General features: G+C 37.5%; 1 protein-coding gene across 1 annotated transcript in view; it reads left to right on the forward strand.

Moving 5' to 3' along the window:
• The window catches only part of WDPCP (WD repeat containing planar cell polarity effector), a 150,137-nt gene that overhangs the window by 103,455 nt on the left and 26,342 nt on the right, over positions 1–20,340 (forward strand). Inside the window, exons 13-14 of the mRNA XM_085307279.1 lie at positions 6,989–7,052; positions 12,992–13,094. Coding sequence (XP_085163405.1) covers positions 6,989–7,052; positions 12,992–13,094 — 167 coding nt within the window. The remainder of the gene's footprint in view (positions 1–6,988; positions 7,053–12,991; positions 13,095–20,340) is intronic.

The raw sequence follows: 20,340 nt of genomic DNA on the forward strand, positions 1-20,340 counted from the left end.
GAGTGTCTCTAAAGACAGACTGTTGAGAAGTTACTAAGTAGTAAGAGGTTGGGGGAATGGAGAGGTTTGGGGACAGGTGGCAGGCTGTGCTTGCTTGGTGGGTTTTAGTTGCAACTTAGAGAAACCTGAGGAAAAGCCAAATATAGTGAAATTGCAAGGTATGGAAATATTGCTATGGCAACAAAATATTTTCTCTTGAAGGAAAATGGGTATGAAAAAAGAAATACGGAGTATGCAAAATTCAAAGGAAGTACACGTTACAAGAAAAGACTCAGTTAAGTTTAAAAAAGAAGGAAACCTTCATAGTTTCAGTTTATACAATAATAATTCATAATAGCAATAAATTGCTGTTTTCCACATTTGTATAGCACCTACTATTGAAAATCTCAGAGCACTTGACAGACACAAAAGAATTAACCTATATAGTAGGAAAACATAGCCATTGCTTCCAACAGTCTTCCTTTTCARTGGCTAATCCCATTTTACAAGAAAAGAACCCAGGCTAACTTGATTGACCAAAATCAAATGGGAAACATATGACATAAATGTTTATAGAATCAGGATCTTATGACTAATATTTCTTTGGTGTAGACATACAACAGTTCTACAGTTTTAAATGGTGCTGTTTCACACTTAATTAAGCAGAGGTCAAGAAGCAAGTTAAATGATATAGCTTTCTTTATAGGAAAAAATTACATTTTTTCTAGAGTTTTGTACATCTAGACTACCTGTTATATATTTTAAAAGTTTAAATACAGCTTCTTAATAAGCTACTTCTTCAAAAWTTAACTTGATTCACCTGAAAATTCTGACTCTCAAAAAATTGAATGTAAAGTCCATTCTGAAAAGAAACATATATGTTTAACACAGAGGCATCTGAACTATTTCACACAAGAATACCTTTAGGTTTCCTATAGCAGAATATCATTCTACAAGATAGGAATCACATGGCAAGATTTTTTTTTCAGGTTGTGAAAGTTTTCTGAGATTCACAGCCTGTTACAGCCCTCAAGGGCTTTCTCTGACCAGGGAGTCATACTGTCTGACTTCCCTTAGTAGCTTTCTCTTTCCTCCTATTTTTTAATTTGGTTTGTTTGTTTCCTTGCTTCATACCATGCCCTTTGATGTGAAGGGCATTCAGTTCTACATCCAATAATCCATAAAGTTATAGGTGGACTTCCTTTAGTTCAGCGATATGCCAGAGACGGTATAGTTCATGTAACAGAGACTTTTGGGTGGCTTAAGATACCTGTGCTCATTTAAAATTTTCTYGGATATAATTATTCATTAACTTTTATTTGAGACATATTTGTGTGTGATCTTTAGAGTGTTCCATAAAAGATATTTTTATCAAGTCACTCAGGCCTCAGATCCAAAATTCATTTACCATACCCTTATTTAGGACCCATTGAAAATTACAGTTCATAAAATCATACATTAGTGCGTTGCTAACTTTGGGCCTAAAGGGATATGTCGATTGTATTTGGACAACCTTTAAAACTTCTGCATCCAGAATATATTTTAGAGGATTATGTCCTTGACACGCATGCATATGGATCTGGTGGCTGTTTCTCCATGACCTTTGATGTGCTCTACAGCACTTCTCCATCACCCCTAATAGAGTTCCTTAGGAGGGAGCAAGGTTGTGGACCCTCCTAGAAGCTTTTAGTGTCCTGTTCAAAGAAGCTCRTAATCCAAAAAGATTGTGGCATAAAAGTGTAAGGTTGGCAAAATAGTACCACTAGCATCTCAGAGCTGATGTATCCATCGGTTCTTTAGCCGATTCCCTCCTAACTTTAAGAATGACTGATTAATCTTAACCAAACATTACAGGGGGTAGAAGCCTCAAGGGTAAAAAAACACCTACCAATTTTGTGAAAATTGGCAGCCGACTGGGGTTAAATAGGATGCAGGTAATCATTTCCACCCAGAAAGGGTACAGTACAAGTTCAACAGACGTGTTCTGCCAGCAGGCCAGTCAACACACATGCTGCTTGAAACCAAACACAGTCCGTATTGCCTCTTGCTCAAACAGTTATTCGGAGACACAAGAGGGAGCTGAGTGTACCCTGGTAGGTGAAGCACTAGAGATAGTAGTATCGGGAATGGTCTATTTTTCAGATAGTTCAGCACCCAGTCAGCAATAAGAAAATATCCAGTAAACTCAAGAATTATTAGGCTGAGTCCCACAAATCATGAGATTTTGAAACACAAACTCATAGTCTAGGGGGAGAGGGAAAGGTAGTACTTTGGAGATTTCCTGGTCTTCAGGTTGCATTCAGTTGCCTAATTTTCACTGCAGTTATCTTATTTAAAATTGGGAGTCGTATTGAATTCACGTCGGTTAAATCACATCTTTTTTGGTTGTCTTTTGGTTATATTTTTTTAAAAAAAGAAAACTAAGATTTTAATGTATATATTGATCCCAGGAACGGTAAGGAGAATGTCAGTATTACAAGATTCACTGCAAAGCAAAAGAAAGTCTTTGACTGGTGCTATATTTTATAGATAAAAAGCTATGTAGCAATCTAAGCGCTTCAGAATTTATTGACCTTTGACTTTAAAATAGCTCCTTAAATTTCAGCAGGGCTGTCATTTTAAGGATGCATTGAAGTTACACCATCTATATCTGACTTTTTACGCATAAAAATAAATATTTTACATATGTACTACATGAGAGTTTAAGCCTTGGGCCAACAATTTTTTAAACGGGCTCTGGAGCTCTATTCTGAAATATAGCTCTTTGTCTACATTAGTGGCCTCATATTCAACAGTTGGTTGAAAACTCAGTTGTCCTCATTTAAAAAATCAACCACTTAGCAATCTAGCCACATACTTTTTATATTCTCAGCCCAATAATCTCTAATTATTCTGGCTCAGAATTCCATTGAAACAGGGTTCAGAGTCATTTTACAGACATTATTCTTTATTTTAATATTGTCTAATTTAAAAAGGAAAAATATTTCAGATAATAACAACATTTTTTGAGAAAAAAAGGCATGAAAACCATTTCTGTTCCAAAAATTGCTGATATGAAAACTTATGGGAAACAGCTCCTTTTATGAATAATTATTATTATTGTGTTTAAGAAATGGGCAAGATGCCTAGAAATTGAATGAAAGAATGAGCTATTAAATTGAAATATTAAATGAAATAACTGAATTAAAAGTGATCACATAAACCCTGCAGTAAATGTTGGGAGTTGTAGCTGATTGAACATATTTTCATCATCTGTTTTGTATGCTTAAATACAATTGCTTGATATAAGTAAACACATGATTGATATTCTGAATACTTAAGAATCTGCATATGCATCATGGAATACTGAACAATTAAAACTTAATTTCAGTGTAGTTTGATTACATGTAAATTATTTCAATATTATTTTTTTTTCCTGTTTTGTTTGCTCAGTGCATGCTAACTACTCACTTTTTGAATGCACATCACTCTTGATTGATTGGACTATGAGATGAGGAGGGCTCTGAAATTTCTTCTGTAAAAAAAAAGATTGCCTTATAAATAATATTTGTGCCACAGCTCTCCCCCTGCAGATTATTTTCTAAATGTTGTGTACCCTTACTGAAGACAAGGAAAAAACCTGCTGCAGCCCTCCTTTATCAGCACAGCACAAGGAATATGCTTACATGGTCGGTGGGCATGTCTAAGAAGGCTTGTTGGTTGTAACTAGTCCCTAAAGAAATGTTGCCATCTTTTCTGCACTGTATTTCTGTCCTGCTTGCATGAGCTCTCTCTCTCTCTCTTCCCTTCCTCCTCCCTCTGCATGATTTTTTTTTCTTCTGGTTCCTGGACTTCATATTAGACATTTTGGTGGTACTTACAATATTAGAAATATCTTTTAAGGTGACCACTGACAGCCTGAAAAGTGTATCTCTGTCTTTAACTGACCGCATACTATTTAGGTGATATGGAGTAGAAATGACAAAATTCTGCCTTTCAGTGTATTTGCTGAACTTGCCAAAAAATCGTTTTTCTTCTGCCAGGCCCCAGTCCAATGTGCCTCCCAGACACACAGCTTTTGAGTTGCAATATTTAAAATCAGATTCCTTTTGAACATCAAATTGTAGATTTAAAGGATCATATGAAACTCTGGTGCAAGCYGAGAATAGCCTCTCTGAACTTAATAGACAAAAAAGATAAATAATTGAATAAATATTCGTGGCTTTCATGGTATCTATTGGGGTAAGTTACATTCTGAAAACACGTGTAGGTAGCAGGTCTGCAACTTCGTCAGGGAGAGCGGGGCTGGATTCTCCTCTATCTCTACCTTTGACCTGCCAAAGGGATATGACCCTTGTCATATCCGCTCTGTGTCCCCGTCCTTAAAATAGATGTACTAACAGCCATCTGTTTTAGAGTTGTGTAGGATARGTAAAAAGGTTGCAGAAGAGCATACAGTAACTGTATTATTTTATTATATGAGTTTAAACTTAACATTTTATATCCTAAACAGCTTGCAGAGAAATGTTTTTCTATCTGTCTTGTATAGTTAATCGCAGTTTGAGAGTTTTAATCTTTAAGGTCATATTTCTGTTGGCTATCACTTTGACCAAACAAGTGGCTGAACTTCATGGTTTAYAGGCAGATTTCCTTATCTCTGTTTTTCAAGAGACATATAAGTCTTGATTGCTAGAGTTACTGTGAAGCAAGCAATAAGTAACAAGCAGAGGGAAGGGAGCAGGGAGGACGCTTGCTTGAAGACCTGTACCCTATAGATGCTATTTTAGAAAGTAGATATTGYACCTTGTAATTATAGAACAGGGAAAAAAAGGGAAGATATTTTGTTGGGSATTTTTTGGTTTGAGGAGCTGATAAAATGCAAGTGTGCTAGTAACAACAAGAGGTCTTCCTATGACAAAACATGCTTGAGGTCTCTCCTCTTCTCTATAGGTCTCTCCTGTGGAATAAAAACAAAAAATCCATGCCAGAGACTCAAAATAGCAAGTGTTTTCTAATAAAGCTAGTTTAAAAACCCTAGACATTCTTGACTGATTTAATATTGTTTGCCGAAGTAATGCAAACTTGTCACTGTTGTTCGAAACCTTCACCTCATTTTAAAACAATTCTATTTATAATAATTTATCAAGCATCTATGACTGTTATTTCCAGCTCTCTTGGTTTGTGAAGAGCATTTCTTGGGTAACCTTTCTTTCTTTCTTTYTTTTTCCTTCTTTCCCCTCAGTGCAACTCTGAAAATAACGAGCTAACTTCACAGTTTTATGAATAGGGGCCATAATGAGACTGAAGTATGTGTGCTGATTAAAGAAAAAAAAAATGAAATCTTTGTGAGACAGCGAAGAACTGACAGCTTTAAGGCCATGATTCCGTTCTGCAGGTCAATCAAAGGAAAACGTTACTTTATATTTTTTGGTTGCAAGCATTTTTGCTTTGGCAAGGGCAGATTTTATTCAAATAGTCTGTGTAGTTATAACTTTGGGGAAAAATGTGATGCAGACAACCTTTTTTGGGAGTCGTACAGCCTGTTTCTGTTCAGTTTCCCTTTTWGCTTCAATTTCCCCTCTAAGAACTAAGAACGTATATTTAATCCCTGATTGAAAAGAAAAATGTGCAGGAAAAGGATATACATGATAACTATTCAAGATACGTATATTGTAACACACACTTATTTGTCTTAATTAAAGCACAGCTTAAGAAGCAGGATTACAACACAATGTATTTTAATGTAAACTCCTTCATAAAAAGCATGTCAAAAAGCTTCGGCTAGATAGATGTGCATGATAAAAAGAAGGGGCACTGCCTGATCCCCAGTGATAAAGAGGTTAATCTTAATTCATCCCTTCCCCTCTCTTAAGCAGGTGCTATGAGGAGGGCTGTAAATTAGTGCTGGGAAGGCACAGCAGGGAGATTAGCTTTGGGGAGGAACGGCCAAGGAGCAACGGGCAAGGAGAACACTCCTGTTTCCTAAGCTACTCTGCATATACAGAACGGTATAGGTACTGGCACCTATATTGGTTTGTCTTAAAAATATTTGTTGAGCAAGCACAAAGTACACCTTGCTAATACTGACAAGTCATAATTCCTTTTTTATACCATTGATGGCAAAGAAGCCATCTCCCTCCCAAACTTCAAGCAGCTACAACTGATCTACTGCAGACATTTTTAAATAGGGAAAAGGGGGAAACTTTACCTGTTTACCAGGGGGAAATATAGAAGTTATTCTGCCTACAATAATTGAAATAAAATTGGGGTGTTTTGTTGTTTTGCAAATACAAAAATAATCTCACCAAATCCTCCTTTTAAGAGGTTTTTAAACAGGTTTGATGGAATGCAGTAGAAAAGAATGTATACTAATAGAATCATTTTTTCCTCACAGTATCAATTGTATTGTCACACGGAGAATATCCACTAGCACCGTGAATACCCAYGTCTAGCACGAGGGGCACAACCCAGTGCAGAATTTGTCAGTATGATGTGCAGTTTGGTATATGTTCTCAGAAAGCCTCTGGTGAACAGCTTGTTTCCTCCTGCTTCTATAGATATCGCCAAGATTGCACACAGGAGGATGTATACAGCCTTCCATAGTGTCTCCTGCCCATGTAGGTGTTTGCTGTAATTGCCAGGAGATGGTACCAATTCTACGGTGCGTTGTCTCTGGGTAAAGAAAAGCTGACATTAGAAATGTAAGGAGCTGCTACCATCTCAGGCTATATATATATATTTATATATACACACTCTCAGCAACCTTCAACTTTAATAAAATCTGATGGTACTCAACACAGAACACAACGCCTGCTGAAGTTTTTTAAAGATAAGGAGGGTTAAGAACAGTCACTGTCCTGTCTTACAGTTCTGCAGTTCTACCACGAGGATGTGAAGAGTTTCTCCAGTAAGCCTTTGCCATCRCTTTTGAAGAGAGCTGAAGGACTTCATCTACCCATTAAAAAAAATTGATGCAGCTCTTATATTTGACGTTGTCCCCAGCAAGTAATACGCTTCCTTTTTCTTACAGGTATCAGAGATTTGAAAAAGCATTTCTGCTAGCTGTTGACATAGGTGCTCGGGACCTGTTTATGGTGAGTCATTTCTTGGAGGCTGTTGTCAGGATGAGTTAGTTGTCAGCTTTTGTGCACGCTAAAAAAGGATCAGTGTCATTTGCAGTCTTAGACACATACTGAGRACAGCATTGTTCTACCTACCTTGCCCCTTGCCACCACAAAACTGCTCAATAGCAATTGAGTATGTTTTGAGTCACTGACATTTTGCCTAGCATGGCCTAAAGGCTGTTCTATGTTTTCCAGGAATTAATGCATATGGCTTTGAACTTTCCCCTTCTTCATCTGTCCTGATGTGGGTGAATGTCATCTTTCACTCTAATAAGCTTATATGTTTCTAATCCATTCCTTTAAGAAGTACAACTGCTGAGTCCATGACACAAGAGACGGCCATATCCTGGGGATCCTGAATGCTCTTAGTTTGTCTCTCAGGGTTTTGTGAAAAGTGACAAATTATGAACGCTTCTGCAGGTACTTTTAAAACAACAAAGCTCAGCAGCATCAACCCAAGGGTTTTTACATTTCATGCACTCTCTGCCCCCTCCCATTTAATTAGCTACAAAAGTAAAATTAACCAGCTCTTAAAAGGTCCTCTGTGCAAGCTCTGCAGGAGGCTCTTGTTTTATAAGATCTTGCACCACAATGTCACAGTGAGGTCAGATGGACAAAGCCAATCGGGCTTTGCTAGTCTCTCAGCATGTTGCTGCCCCACAGCTGATTTCATTGTTTTCAAAGAAACAATAGGAAAAGGGCTTGTTTAAAAAGAGTCCCTTTGAACGACTGGTTTGCTTGACTCTTTTGCATAATGAAGACATTCTGTTGTTTAAATTAAGCTTTGACACTAGATGTTAATATCATTTATCCCATTAAGTCACTTGCCCTGCTAGTTTGATCTTGATATTTAAATTGTATGTTAAATTACACAATTAAATCCTGCTTTTATGGGTTATGAAAATTCTCTTCTAATTATATAAAAAGTTGTGTGAACCTTTTGATGTTTTCTTCACGGCTCTAATCATCTGGCTTGTTCCATCTAATTAGAAAGATGTGAATACTGCGATAAACTTTTCTAAGTATGCATCAAAAGAATGTGATGGAAATGTCAGACTTTTAGGAAATTCATTACATGTTTTATATTTACTCCCCTCATTTTTTCCTCTTTTTTATCTAAGCTTTTTCCTTCTCTCTTTTTATTTTATTTTGTTCTTAAACACAACTTTTTCAAGATTAACGTTATACTGATCAAGCTGAGCACTGCAGCCACTTAACAAGATTCAGACTGTCGGATGTCTGTGGAAGGATACAGCATTTTATCAGGGCTCTCACACCATAAAGAAAATAAATCCTTATATAATGGCACCATTCCACCAGAACAAATGCCCGAGCATTTGGCCTGCCACCTCGAGGACTGAGAGCATTTTCTACATGGCTGAAATGCAGACATACCTTTTTCTCTTTGCTTTYCTGTGCTCATGATGGGGCTGAGGTTGTGCCTGTCACAAGATGGGGAACACCAGGGCTTGCTCAGGAGATGGGTGCAAACCTGCTCCTATGAGAGAGGGACTCGGCACGTTGTTCCACTCGTGGGAGTGTGTCCTCCTCCAAGCCAAAAGGTTATCCAGCTTTCTTCTAGAGGAGATCTAAGGCTCACGCTGAAGTCAGCTCCATCCTTTCCTGCTCTCTWCATATTGCCTTTCCTCTCTCAGGACCTCCTCTCCCTGTCCCCAGTGCTGCCTTTGGGCGCAATTCAAATTTCGCCACTGCTTTTAAACAAACATAAATGTATGTTTCCACGTAATTTTTCCTGACTTACATTTTTGTGCTATGAAAACAAGTTTGATATTGACCTTGTTCTCCCAGAGCTTCTAGTGCCTAGATGCCCACCTCAAATGCATCTATCCCATCTCAGCTATGTAGAGGTTAGACATTTAAGTGTTATGTTTGAGATTCAGGGCCTCATCATTTCCTCTAAGTTCCGTCACAAGCAGCACACAGCCCTGCCTCTTCAAGCCCTCCATCAATTCTCTCCCTCCTCTGGGAAAACTCCTTTAGCTAATTCATCACCTAAGCAAAGTATGATTGAACAGACTTTGCAGTAAGGTAACAATGGCATTGCTGCAAGACAGCTAAGTCCAGAAGTCAGGAAGTTAAAAGATAAATAGCTCATAAAAAGTATTCTTTTGCACCACGGTAGTTTCTAGGGAATGGAGCTTCATTGCTTTAAATATTGCWTGAAAACAAGAAATAGATAACCTCTTCCCTGAAAGCTTACAGTCCTCCTGGATATTAGTATAATAGAACTATTGCTAAGCCTAAGGGTTGTACATCCTTTGCTTCTGCTTGGCATTGCATAATTTGTATATATTGTTTATACAGGCCAAAATGTAATTAATAACGTACAACTTTACCTATACTTAAAGCATTTATAATTATGTGCAATATGAATAACTAACATATAGGTCAGTTATTTGTACTGTTGCTTTACAGACCAACTGAATCAGTTTATGAAACTGCAGCCATCCCTAGGAGTGACACCTTATTCTCAGTTGATTTAATGGTATTTCAAGAAGAAATAGTGGACTAAAGATAGATATCTGATGGCATACACAAGATGAGAAACAAAAAAGATATTTATTAAAGGGAACAGAGAAGGAGAAAAATAAAGGATGGAGAGGAGCAGAGATAACAGAGGCTGAGAGGAGCTTTGGGTCGAATACCTGCCTTTTGTTGAGTACCTGTCTCCCGGCACTCCTAAATAAATGGCTTGTATCATGGAGAATTTATCTTGAACAAACAGAGCACTGCAGCCTTCCTGACAATTATTTTGAGATTGCAAAAAGTTTGACAGAATGCTATCTAAAGACTAATTTCTTTCATAGAAGTGAAAAAAAGGCTTAAAAGTTACTCCTTAACCATAACTATAGCGTCACTAGTATGATGCCATAACAAGACACACAGACACTGCTGTGTCTCCCCATAAGCTTTACCATCACGTCATATCTAAGTCCATCAATTATTATCATCTCCTACAAAGTTCAATAAAAAAAAATAAAATTGAAAAGGACATAATATCATGAACAACAGCTACATTTATTGGACAGTGATTGATCCAATCTGTGACAGAAAAGATCAAGCGATAGAAGGTTTGTTAACTTAAAATCCTTTTGTAGTATGCTCCAGCTCTCAGCTGCTGAAAATTCAAAAGGCCATCTCTTGTACCAAAGGTAGCAAAAAGGCGAGGAAAAGACACTTTAATAAAAGTGTCAGATCTTGGGTGATACACTGATGAGGAAAGTGCATRTTTCGAAGAAGTGTTGGAATTTTGCCCAGAAATATCCTATAGACAAATGTGCATCAGGGTTTCAAATGACTTTGCTCACTGAGGGCTAGCTCTGTGATTCACAAAGATGAGGGTAAAAAGGAACTCCAAAAAGTAATCAAACTGTTAGATAATAAAATACAGCCCTTTCAACAAACTCCTGATAAGCAGCTGGAAACTGTGTTTATCCCTCACCACTGTTTTTGAGAGGGACCTGATCTTTGAACTGTTAAATTCTTAGATAATTGGGTAAAAAAAATGTAGCAAATATTCATCTAAAAWTTTTTTTAAAAAAATTTCCTGACATTCTTTTAGGCGCCCTGTAATTTAGTGGTTTTCTCTTTTATTTATTTTATGGTTTTTTCGTACTCAGAGATTTAGAAATTCTTTCTAAAAAACATTTTTTGGCTAAGTTGAATGGAGGCCACCTCAATTTGGTCTGAAATTATTTAATTAGCATATTTTACACATACAATCTTCTCTATCTAAAACTTGTTTACAAATGGAGACAAAAATGAAAAAAAATTTAATTTATTCTTATGGCAGCAACTTATGACACCATACAGAAGGCCACTTAGCAGGCTGTTGCTACATCTTTATTTTCCTACAAAGCCACCATTAGTAAGTGATGGATGTTTACCATCTTTATACTTCTTCATACAAAACAAAGAACATGGCGAAAAACAGGATCTGAAAGTAGCAGATTTCTTCATATAAACAGCACGAGCATCCTCTTAACTGGAAGCACTTCGTCATGTTCTACACTTGTTTCCATCCCCTACCCAAGTTTATTATTTAAAACTGTGTTAAAGTGTACAATACTTCTCTGAGTTTAAACAACAGGGAGTCATTAAGCCTAATCAGAATAGACTTTAAATTGATGAACATAATCTAGCTATACATTCAAATACTTATAAGCTCAGGCTTGTTCGAGAGCCCTTAGGTTTTCTATTGTTATCTGAGTGAGCTGACAAGATCTGCTTTGTAATCTTCATAGAAGTCATACCTTGCTACTCAGGCCCTTTCCCATGACAACCCTGTTAAACCTAAAAAGAGAGGAAGTACAGAGTTCACAACAAGTTCATGCGTCCTTACGTTGCCCCAAGACACTTCAGCATTTTTTTAAGTCACACCTGTGGTTGTAATCAGAAAACGCTGCCATCTCCTCCGGATTGTTGGGATGGTGAAAGTCAGCACCACGTTCTGCTGTGCAATCAGCCTCATTCCCGAACCTTCTCTGCCTGCCTCTTGGGTTTTTTTTTTTCTTTTTTTTCTTTTTTTAATTAAACAAGAGAAGAATACAGGCAGTATCTTTTTTTCTCCCATTCAGTGTTACTGCTCTCACTTTTTTCATCTGCCTTGTCTTTCTAGAGTTGGCTCACCTATTTGTGTCAGGGTTTCTGTCATGTTGACGAAGATGTCAGTAAATTCATCCAGAGGAGGACAGTTTCACCTGCAGGCTTCTGAATTAGTGAGAATACATTTGCTTTTATGGTATGCAGAGGTCAATATTTCCAGCAAATGCTTCTTTTCCCTTGAAATTCCTGCATGCAAATAGAGTGCAGAACAGTGGCCAGCAATGACTTACATTTTTGGATACCAATTGCCATTTTCAGCACAAAAAGCGCCCCAACTTTGCCAGTGGGCAAGGGCTTTCATTCTTACTTCATCTGTTTCAATTCAGGCACAGATCAGCCTGTGATTCTGACACCARAGGAAAGGGGTTTCATTGTCTCCTTGCTAATAATCAAGGATAAAACTTTACTTCGAAGACTAAAATCGAGCGCAGGGAGACAGTAGTTTGTCACTGGGAATATATTCTCCTGCAAACTCCACTGTGTGTAGTACAGGTGTTTGGCACCTCCAAGGTGAAAACACAGTTAAAAGCTTTGCAGTTCACCATGTAATGATAAACCCCTTCTGCAGCTCTCTAATTTTTAATCCTAGGCTAAAGACTCGATCTGGATTACTGGCAATGATTCATGCTCGCCAACAAAATTTTTGGAAAACCTATTGTGTAACTGTAGTCAGGGAATCCTAGAGTGACACAGAAATCCTGTCACCTGTGCGGATTTTAAAACTATTGAGCGCAGTTGCTCTTATTACCTCTAATATCAGCACGGGGAAGACTATGACCATCTTACTCAAAGAACTGTGAGTGTAACATGACAAMCTCCAAAGCAAAATCAGTCCCCAAAAGTTTACTCCCAAACTCATGAATTAGGTGGAAGCATAGCACACTTCAAATGCAGGCTGTGAGCCAGAAGAGTTTGAGTACTTCAGATCTGATGTAGACAGAGCCACCTCCTAGCAATCCTCTTCTAATTCCTGTTGCACCAACCAATGTAACTTAAAAGCAGACAGATTGGTTTCATTCACACATGGAGTCAATAGCTTTGCTTTTATCAGTGCATGATTGGTCTGCGTTTTATTCATTGTTAACAAGAAACGCTGTATTCAACAGCACAAGTAAGATAATAAATTTGCATTGGGAGAGAATGAAAATGTAGCAGTAGGTTCATCAGTTCCATCTGTGTTTGTGATCTAAATAATAAAAGAGCCTCTTTCTTTCAAATTCTCTTTTGTTACTCCTATGAGATTCATTTTAGATTAATCTTTTATTTTTCTTTTATTTTCAAAGGACATTCATTAYGTTGCACTAGATAAGGGTGAATTGGCACTAGCTGAAGTGGCAAAGAAAAAGGCTAATGACATTGATGCGGAATCAATAACTACTGGAATTGGTAAGACTTAACGGTGTTAAAAAAACCCTCTTTTGTTTTAATCAATACTTGTCCTGTACAACACCGCATTATGTTTGCAGGGGGTTACTGGTTCATTTGTATTGTTTTGGGGAAAGCGAGACAGTATTTTTATTCGTAACTGAAGGGGGAAGCTTCTGAAAACACCATAGTTTTGTCCTTCAGTACCCAAATGAGGACTGTGTCAATGCAAAAGAGATTAATATACCGTGGTTAAATAGAAAAAAGTTGAGGCTATAAAAACAGAACTCAGCACAAGAGGTAAGGAACTGAATCCTAAAATATTTGTTCATACCAGTATTAAAGGCCAGGTATGGCAGTCTCATTCACCTCTGAATATTTGCTCGTGGACACTGTCCCAATAGCTGGAGTTACATCATGGGAACCATTGGAATAAAACATGTTTACTGATGTGCACAAAGGGTCACATTCAGGCTTAAAGTAACTGCTTTGTACTCTGGGGCATTTTTGTAGTTCATAACTGAACAAAAAATACAAAGCTCATTTAGCCTAATAGCCTTGGCTAATAGCTCAGACACAAATAGCGTTTTAAGCAGGGGAACTCGTAACTCATTCACTTTCTCTTTGCGTTTTCTGCCAATTGTCATGAAAAAAGTGTGCAAATATGAAGACTGTTCTGATTCTGTAGGTATAGCATGAACCATACGAAAGGGTCTGTGAAAGAGTCTATGTAGCTAACCTTCAGCAGAGAGAAAGTAGACAGAAAAAAACCCCACAATATTAATGTAAAATATCCATGGTGCTGTTTTCCTTATTCTGTTGCATTTCTGAGTATTAGAGGAAATTGCAGAGTTTTTGTCCTTGCCCCATGACAAGAAAGTAGAAAATGATTAAGATTAAAAGAAGGATTCAGAAAACATTTGAGATCTTGGACAACATAGGAATCCTTTAGGACCAGGTGTGAAAATAGGAACTATATGTCTAGGTGTTTACCCGGAATATACAAGCAGGTGCTATTCAAATATTTGTATAGAAATGCAGCGAGGTAGCATGTGCATTTTTGTGGCTAACTCTATATGTAGTGTAAATCCCTGACTTTCAAGACTATGCGATGAAGTAGCACCTCCTTCCCTCTCCAGCAGAGCAGGAATGAAGCAATGTCTCTCCTGAACTCACTTTGGCAGGTCTTCCATTTCCCAGCTTGTGTTGCTTGCAGCTAGGCCTTCGGGCAAGTCTTTCCACTACTGGATTTGCCAAAACCAGAGTTTGTTTAGGTTTGTATTCTCTTAAATGTGTACAATTACACCTCTCTTGCTTTCTGTTCTCCTTTTAGCTATAGGTAGTTGTCCTCTGCACCTAGTATAACTAAGAGTTGTCTCCAATCATTATGTCTTCTATCAGTCAATGACTATAGAATAGTCATACCTCAGTTAGTCCAGGAAATTTCAGCTTTGATCGGTGTGTCTTTATTTAATTGTTTGCAAACTAACACTATCACTGCATTTTTAAAGTTAGGTTATTTTTAAGTTTACTAAGACACATACACAAGCAGGGGGTARGGAAGAAACCTAAAGTGGTCACTAGTGTCTTGCTAGCCCTATCAGATACAATACCTGGATTACTASAGCTCAGTCACAAACAGGCAAGCACCCCGCCTTCAGAGCAGTCCTACGCTTGCCTCTGGAATGCCCCATCAGCATAAATTATTGAAGTCATTTTATATGATAAAGTCTTTAAAATGTTCTCATTTGCTGAATAATTAATTATCAGGATGATGTAAAATACTGAGTAAATTCGATGCCCTTGGGACAAACTGTCACTGAGATTCAGTCTATTAACAGTAATGACTTTGCATCCAATTCACTTTATATAAACAGGAATCTCCCCTGAGTTCATTTCATTGCAGATTGGATCTCGTCTTAAACACTTGAAATCTAAGCCAGAGGTTTTGTTCTGTTATACTTTATTCCAAGGTCTTTCCGTTATGCTGTTTTTATTCCAGCAACTATTGTTAGCAAAAAAAGGTGTCAAGAAACATGGATTTTATGGGTCCAGTGAAAGCAAAAGGATAATTAACAAAAGCCTTTTATGTCAATTATTGTACTTTCGTCCTAAATAGTACAACAAGCATGACTATTCCTGTACATCTACGTGTGATGATATTTCCTGAGCTAGCCCATTCTCACAAAACCAGCTCATAACTACTTGAAAATAGCATGAGTCAGTACTCCTGGCCAATTCCCAAACCTTGAGAGTGCTCCATCTTGCCCTAGATATCTTTAAGTTGTCGAGATATTTCTGTGCACAGGGCTCACTTCAAACATAATACATTTCAAGCTCAGACTTTCAGAAAAGTTTCAAGCTCCTGCAAATAATGTAGGATGACAATATAATTTCAACTTAAATTTATAGATGTCATGCTGAGTTCTATAATCACTGGTGGATTCCTTATGTGTATTAAATCAAGATCTGTGTCAAGATAAAATTCAAATTGATTTACCATTTCAAAAATTTTTGTATTTTAGCTCTCTTTAGTTCCTCACATGATCACAGTTTGCWATACACTGTCTCCAGGAAGCCACCATCAAAGTGGCTAGACAGTAAGAAGACTGTCTAGATGCATGTGCTAAAGATACTGGTAGAGCTTCAGAGCGTARTAGTTTTGTGAGGGTGCTGCTGAGCAGGGAGAAGTGTCAAGTGAGCTTGCTGCTATTGTACAATAGCCTATGGTTTTGGCACAAATGGACATTTCATCCAACTGATTAAAGTTTTCTAAAGAAAATATTTCTCATAGATCTAATATCTGATAGCCTGTGAAAAGGCATCTTGAGGCACTAGAAGTTGAAAGTGATGATAGTATACATCTCTGAGACTGTGATATAAAGTTCACCTCTTTGCTCACTTCCATTTGATCAGCAGAGCAGTGGCCACAGACATGGTGACTGTTATCAAAACTTCCTATTGAACTGTTGCTCTAGTAGATTCACAGATTCCTTAACAAAGTCAGAGAGTTCTCATTTAGCCTGGACTAAAATATATTCTACGCTCCTCATTTCATGTTATTAAAAATAGAGAGGACTTTTTTCAATACTAAAACATTTGCAGGCTTACGAATGAATTATGCTTACCGGTGTAACCTTGCGCATATACTCATGGAGCACAAATAACTAGGCACAGTAYTGTCCACTGCAGAAGAGCGTGTCTGTTCAGTGCTGCAAACTGTAGGTTGCTGATGTAAAAATTCAGTTACAAAGAACTGACATGGCACAGCCTGCTAAGAARTGCCATAACTAATAACACTCATGGAGGTGAAGAACTCAGCCTTTCAGACATCATTGCTCAGTGAGCATCCAGTGAAGAGCATATGTAGTCAGTGTCAGAAAGTTTCCCAAGGCCAACTTCCAACAAATTATATTAGGGCCTAGCAAGATGATTTTTAATCTTCAAATCAATAGCTTTCACCCAAAAGGGATTCATGTTGTGACAAGACAAATAAATGCTGCATAGTTCAAAGGCAAATTATGAAGCCCTAAGTATTTCTACTTAGAAATAAATTCAGAATACTAATTTTTAGGCAACAGTTTTATTAGMGGTATTGTAATAAAAACACTGATGTTGAGATAATCCCATTGTGCTGAAAAGGTAGGTGGACTGACTAACACTCTGGTGGTTCAGTAATGTCACATGAAAACGCATGAGATTTTCCCATTTAAAAAACATCTCAAAACATTTCTGGAAATRCTCTATAATGTTTGCAAATGAGATATGAAATCTTATCAGTTCTCATAGAGATAACTTTCCACACTGTTCATAAAATGGCATTTAAAATATAGAGGCCCTAAATGGCATCTTGCTGGCAAGGAACATCACTGAGCTGAACCTTAAGGTGAGAGTTTATTCGTTTCTTCATAGTTCTGTAAAARTATTTTATATTGAATGGCTTACAAGTGCTCTGTGATGATTTATAATGATAGGTACTACAGTGGTTTGCTTACATACAGCGTGTCTGAGAGACCACTCTGCTCTTTGATACATTCTCCTGCCTCCGCATCACTGGAGGTTGGCTCAGATCTTTCCATTCCTGACAGTCCTGCTGAGTCCACTCGCATTTCAAGACCACATTTAGAACTGGCCTCCTGTTCTTGTAACCTCCCCTGGCCTCACATTAGCCTAGTTGATAACCTTTGTTCCTCCTCTAATCCCTAATGACTCCCTTCATCTATCAAGCCTTGTTCCTAACCCTCATAGATCCTTTCCATTGCTRATGCCAAAGCCTCTACTCCTCATTTCCGACTCTTCCTTGACACACGCATCTTTGTCTTGCCATCAGGTTCCAGACGGACAATATTAGCCTTTTACTTCAAGGCAYGATTTTTCTCTCCCTCTTTTGCTATTTATTATTTCAGTATGTAATGTGTTAGTGGCATGCTTAAAAAATGTTATCCAGTGCACAGTTGAACTGTGATCTGGAAAGGTTTGAGGGGCTTCTGTTTGTGTTACAGTGTTTGGAGCCCTGCTCCCCTTAGTTTAAGCATTAGACCTGTTCATTTCTTTAGATTTCCAGTTTAAGTCAATCAAAACCTCAGGAATCAAATCATTTGCYATGAGTTTTCTAGCAATATGACTTTTCCCCCCAGAGAGCCAGAAGAGCATTTTTAATGAAAAATACTCTTTTTACATATAATTGGCAGTTAACCTATGGTGAGAAATGGGTTTCACCACATGAACTTTTTGAATTTTCCAAAGAGTGTCTTTTCATATCCATAGTAATTTTATATAGTTTTGCTGTSTGTGTGTGTACGCTCTCCTACATGTGTCAAAGCACACACAACATTTGATACAGAGCCTGCTAAAAACAAAAAGATTTCTGTCGTCTTCAGTGGGTCTGGATCACGATTTTAGCAAGTAACAAGCTTGCTTTTGGGCCTGACATTACCAGAGCGCCTGCGCTCTGCAGAAGATGACAAAGAGCCTGATCTGGAAGGATTCTCTGCATTTTCCTATATAGCCGCGTAGATGGATCTGCTGGATCTCTTTACTTTGATATTTAGCTTTTTGTTAATTAAACTACTAGTAAGGGCTTTGTCCTATCTCCAGGTTGCAGGCGCTGATTGCTTCCTTTGTTGCATTCTTTTCGTGGAATCGTTTGTTTTACTGAAAGTCTATAGTGATGCCAAACTATTTTTGGCTCCACCTCATCTCACCTCTCCACTTGCTTGTGTCATGGTGTCAGGTTTGATCTACGCCTTCCCCCTGCTAGACAGCTTTGCCTAAAGACATAATCCTCAGTCCCTAATAATTAGAAGTACATCAAAGGCTAGCTAGTTTGCTTAGCTGCAGAGGTCTACACAAGGATCTGTGTATCTTCACTTGAAAGAGATTTATAGTCTGGTGTCAAGCTTTAGAATAATCATAGCATTCCTTTTTTCCCCTTATTTATTATGATATGTTCTTGCCCACTACAGAGCCTGATTTAAAAAACTCCACTACATACCTGAAATGAAGGCACTGTTTTCCGTAAGATTTTGATTTTAATGATCACCATATTTTGTAATATTTCTCAGCTGTACAATTATGCCCTATTTAACAGAAAAAAAGTCTTACAAAGAGCTCAGAGACTAACCCGATTAAGCCTTCATTTTAAATGATGTGTTGAATAGGGAAAAAAAAAAAAGATCACTAATTGGAAGGCTTGGCTTTAAGAAGTTAAATTTTTGTGTAAATACCCACATATTATGACTACTTTACAAACAAAAACTATATTTCCAGTTTCTGGAGACTGAAAGGAGTTGTCTATGTCTGAGCTGTTCTGCTAACAAGCAGGTGATTGCAGGGCACGAGAGCTCTGATCTCGCATCTTTGCAATATATTGCTGGCTTCTCTGTATAACCTCCAGCAAAGCTGATGTATATAGGCAACAAACAACAGATGACACTAATTAGCAAGTAAAYAAACTTATTTTCCATGGCAACATATCAAGCAGTAAGTTACAAAAGAACAACCAACTCAGAGATATTCACTGCGTGAGGATATTACACAACACAGAATAGTTCAGTATAGAAGATCGTAAAGTAATGCCCCTGGCATGGCATTACAGGAGAGGGGTGAGTCCRTACTCAATCACTGATTGATGTTATAGGTAGGAATTTAAATAGTCTACTCAAATAGTTGTCTACTTCAAAATAAACACAAAAATAAACTGTATGCTTAGAGATGCATTACAAGTTAAAAAAAAAAAGGCAAAAAGGCAAGTCTAAGGTCATTGAAAGATAATATTTTTWAAAAAATAAGGTGTTAATTCTTATGTCCAGGCAAATTTTCAACATGAGTAAGTACRTTTTGCCTCGCATGTTATACTCTCTGCAGTTCCTGACTCTAACGTTGGGGAGCATGGCTCTGTACAGCCATCAGGTTCCACTCCAGAAATGAAACATTCCCTGAATTTCTGTATRTGTACACAAACATATACAGGAAATATATGTATATATATATATATGTTTTTATAAGTTTACCAGATACTAGTAATTACCTTCACAAGAGTGAGTAGTAGAATAAATTTATACATGCTGCTACTGAAAACATAATCCTCAATAAAGCAGAATTTTCAAGCAGTTTGGGAAGTGATCTTGAAAACTTTGAGCTGTAGTGTAATGTATATAGGGTCATTTTATTAATAAATAGCATTTCTTTTTTTTTTTTACTATTAATTTCCTTAAAACTAGGTAAATGCCAGGTATTTAGGCACAAACTTACATGACCAGATTTTTCAGAAGATATTTAGTATACCAAAACGTTGAATTAAATTCTTAATTTACGGTAACTGCATTCAAAAAGGCTTAAGCTTTGGGAAGTACAGAAACTACGTCAGGATATGGTTAAAAGCAGTGATTTTTAATGAATGACTTTACCACACGTCATAACTTTGTTCTACCCTGAGAAAGCTTTTTACCAGCTCAAACTCTTGCATTTTCCTGCTAACTACCAAGATGGGGAAAACTGACATTTTTGATGCTAGGAACTGGTGCTCTCAGCCCTGACTCCCTACGCTGAAGGCAATTGAAAGAGAAGGCGCACGCAGTTAGGGTAACTGCTGAAGCAAACTATCAAAGAAATGGGTACAAGGAAAGTGTATCCGAATGAATACCTTTCCGGGAAATAGGTTTTAGCCAAACACAACGTACGCATTAGCCAAACACGAGTTTTTCTGGCTCAGTGCAGGATAGCTGGATGAAATTTAATGGCCTGTAGGTCGCTGGATGATTTACAC

Source organism: Rhea americana, unplaced genomic scaffold (genome assembly GCF_003343005.1).
Source record: "Rhea americana isolate MKP2758 unplaced genomic scaffold, rheAme1 scaffold_256, whole genome shotgun sequence".
In the NCBI taxonomy this organism is placed as follows: Eukaryota; Metazoa; Chordata; class Aves; order Rheiformes; family Rheidae; genus Rhea; species Rhea americana.